The 3,622-nt window shown below is 22.2% G+C and overlaps 1 protein-coding gene across 1 annotated transcript; it reads left to right on the top strand.

The window, feature by feature from the left end:
- Window positions 1-2,042: 2,042 nt before the first annotated feature.
- LOC122507802 lies at window positions 2,043-3,169 on the top strand. The gene is made up of 2 exons (XM_043620714.1): window positions 2,043-2,216; window positions 2,564-3,169. The coding sequence occupies exon 2, from the start codon at window positions 2,566-2,568 to the stop codon at window positions 3,085-3,087; it is 522 nt and encodes a 173-aa protein (XP_043476649.1). The 5' UTR covers window positions 2,043-2,216; window positions 2,564-2,565; the 3' UTR covers window positions 3,088-3,169.
- The last annotated feature ends 453 nt before the right edge of the window (window positions 3,170-3,622 follow it).

Here is a 3,622-nt window from a genome sequence, read left to right as displayed (position 1 = left end):
GTCAACCCCCCACTACTTGTTCGATTCAATGACCAGCGCGCATGCGTCACGACTTCAGGGCCGTAATTAGAAAAAAGGCCCCGTCCTTTCGCTACCGTTATTCTGCCGCCCACGATACATTTCTTTTTTTCTCTTTTTCTTTGTTATCTTTATTCTTTAATTTCTTCACGCCAATTTTGATAATAATTTGCCTACAATTTATATTACTTATTTTCCGTATTTTTATTTATTTATTTTACTCTATTTCCGAATTATTTATTTATGAATATTAGGTATATTTTTTATTTAATATTAAATATTATTTTGTTGAATTTATTTAATTAAATGTTTTAATTCTATTTATTTCTCTTATCTATTTTAACTACTTTATTGAACACGTAATAAAGTATTTTTTATTTAAATCTTATTTAATTTTTAATAATTTATATTAATTTTTTAAATATTAATAATTAATTTTTCTTAATTTTTTTAATTTTAATAATTAATATTAATAAGATAAAAATGATTTGTTAAGGTAAATTAAACAATAATTAGTTAATTAATTGTATCAAATAATTCATTTAATCAAATTAAACTAAATTTTATTGCAGATTTATTAAAAAAAAAAATTTCACTTTGCACACTTTTACCGGTAATTTGTTGATTTTAGATAAGTGATAAATGATTTTTAAAAATATAATACGTAATAAAGATAAAAACTTCGATAAGAGATTGAAATTTTAAAAATACATTACATACAATAAATCGATTATGTATTTATAAAACTTTATGAAAAAAATTATTTACTGAATAAAACTATAAATTTTAGATATTTATAAATTATTTATAATTAATAGACGTTAAATAATAAGAAACATGTTTAATGAAAAAATTATTAGCTTATAATTATTTATTAGTTTAATTACTAGTTTATTATTGAATTATTAATTTCTATTTATTTAATTAGCAAATGAAATTTATTTATTTTGTTATTTTAAATGTAGTGTTTAATAAAAAAAACTTTAATTAGTAAAATATAAATTAATTATTAATTTTTATCAAATTCAGTAATTTAATAAAAATAGTAAAAATTAAATAATAATAGAATACCTAATTTTAATAATATTTAATTAAAAAAGTTTTAATTAAAAAGCTAAAAAAATTAAGACTGAATTAATTAAAAAAAAAATTTTTAGTAATTAATTTAATTTAATGAAATTTGTTACTTACAAGTTTTATAAAATTTTTTGCTGCTTCGAGCAGCAGTGAAGTAGAATTCTGCGAAAGTAATTGGAAGTTTATACTTGAAATGGTGAAAAAAAAAATTTAGGGGTTGCAAATCCCTGAGGGGTTTCACCCCTGATGAAAGCGGTGAACAACACGTGCTAGGATCCTTTGTTATGAAAACGTCGGATACAGCAGTAAACACGAGCACATGCTCTAAGATATCGATTATTCTAGCTAGACCAATGAAAATCTTGTGCGTCGTAAACAAAACAAGTTGATTCGAAGAGAATTTCCCGCTAACCGGCACCTCAAATTCAAAACTTCTGAGTTTGCGTAAAAGGGTTGTTTACAGTCAAATGACATTTAATTTTTACTCTTTTCAGAGAAAATTTCACCTCCTAATATAATCGTAACTTCATGGAATTCAAATTTTACAGTTTCTTTAAAATCGAGATTTATTATTTCGTCACTTCTATTGGTTTTCATTTTTTTCTGAACTATATTTTGAAAATTTTTACCTTTTGCAAAAGTTAAGTTAATGAAATATTAATTTAAAAAAATCTTTATCAATTGATAGGAAATTATTTCATAGATAAGCCTCAAAAGGAATTTATCATCTATATATATATATTTTTTTACTGATAATTTTGATATATTTTGTAATTCAAAGGTATTTTGGATTTTTTGTTTTATCTACTCTGAAACTTTATCAATTTTTATACTAAAAATAATAGTAATAATAATAATTAAAAATAAAAATAATGTTACAAATAATAATAATAATAATAATAAAAGTTTTTGCAAAAATGCCTTGTTAAATTTATTGCTTCCTCCTTTTTTTTACTGGTTGATAAGTTTTTTCAAAGAAAGCGATATACCATTTCCTGTGGAAATCTTATCACATTTTTCTACTCTTCTATTGTCGAGATTTAAAAAAAAAAGACAGTCGCTAATTTTAAAACAGTTGAATAAAAAACGTGCTATCGTGAACAATCCAAAAGGTCCAAAAGGCAAGAATTTTGAGTTACAATTAAAAATTAAAATAATGAATCTCAGAAAATTTTATTATTGAACTAAGCATTTGATTCAAAAATTTTAATTTCTATCTCAATGTGCATTTAATTTCGAATTGATTTGTTCAAAAATTACATTCCAATTCTATTGAATCAGTTTTTAATACCAGAAAGCGGATTAAAAAATAAAAATTTATAAAGATTGGAAAAATTACTAGCTTTCAAATATTATTAATTTGAAATCGAATTCGAAATAAAAATATGCAAATAAATAAAAAAATTATAAAATCAATAAAATAAAAATTTTTAAGTAAATAAATAAAAAACTATTTCCCGTTTCTCAGAAATGAAATCGCTTGCCAAACCGAGTGCACAGCAATCAAATGTTCGGAAAAAAATTATAAATCCCGACAAATTATTGATTACAAATTGGATAAAAGTCGAAACAACATTTGTTTGGGTAATAAAAGATTTTACGGACCTGAAAAATTTTCTTGAACAGACTCCAATTGTCATGGAATTTGGACATTTTAAGGAACGTGAGAATTCAAATCTAATGTGCACATTGGAATATTCAAAAAACGAATCCAAATATTACTATGGGAATATCGAGGAACATCGTTTAATCGCATCCTTGAATATTTTATCCACCGATAATATTGTCAAATTAATCATTTGTTGCTATATTGTTGGACGAGACGACGAGAAACATTTGAACACTGTACACGAATCTGGAATTTCTGCAAAAACCAAAAAAACTATAACTCTCTTCGATATTAATGACAATAATTTAGAAGGTCAACGTTACCTGCAAAATGGCACTTTAACATTGGCATTTCTTATCACTGAATTAAAATTTCCCACTTAATTGAAAAAGTACTGAAAAAATTCGAATTTTGAAAATGTAAATATCTAAATAAAGAAAATAAATGTAAATAGTGAAAATATAAGTTGAGTTTAAATGTAAAAATTTTTTATTTTCAAATATGAATTTTTGAATAATTTCAGACTGAACTTTAAAGAAAAATTCAATTATTAACTAATTTACTAATTAATTATTCTTGTTTAATAATTTCAAAAATTTTGATAAATCCTTCGAAACAATTCAATTATTTTTTTAAATAGTAAAATCTTTGCAAAAATTCAATTATTTTCCAAAAAAATGTCATTAAAGAATACAATTTTACAATTATTTCTTTATTCGATATAAAATCTTTGCAAAAATTCAATTATTTTCAAAAAAATTTCACGAAAGTATTCAATTTTTTTCTTTATTCGATATCAAATATTTCGAAAAAAATCAATTTTTTTCTAAAATTTTTATAAACCTTTCAAAACAATTTAATTATATTTATGAATAGCAAAATTCTTGGTAAAAATTCAATTATATTCAAAACAATTTC

This window comes from Leptopilina heterotoma, unplaced genomic scaffold (assembly GCF_015476425.1).
Source record: "Leptopilina heterotoma isolate Lh14 unplaced genomic scaffold, ASM1547642v1 Lhet_51, whole genome shotgun sequence".
Classification (NCBI taxonomy): Eukaryota; Metazoa; Arthropoda; class Insecta; order Hymenoptera; family Figitidae; genus Leptopilina; species Leptopilina heterotoma.
This window is presented reverse-complemented; position numbering and strand designations above follow the sequence as displayed.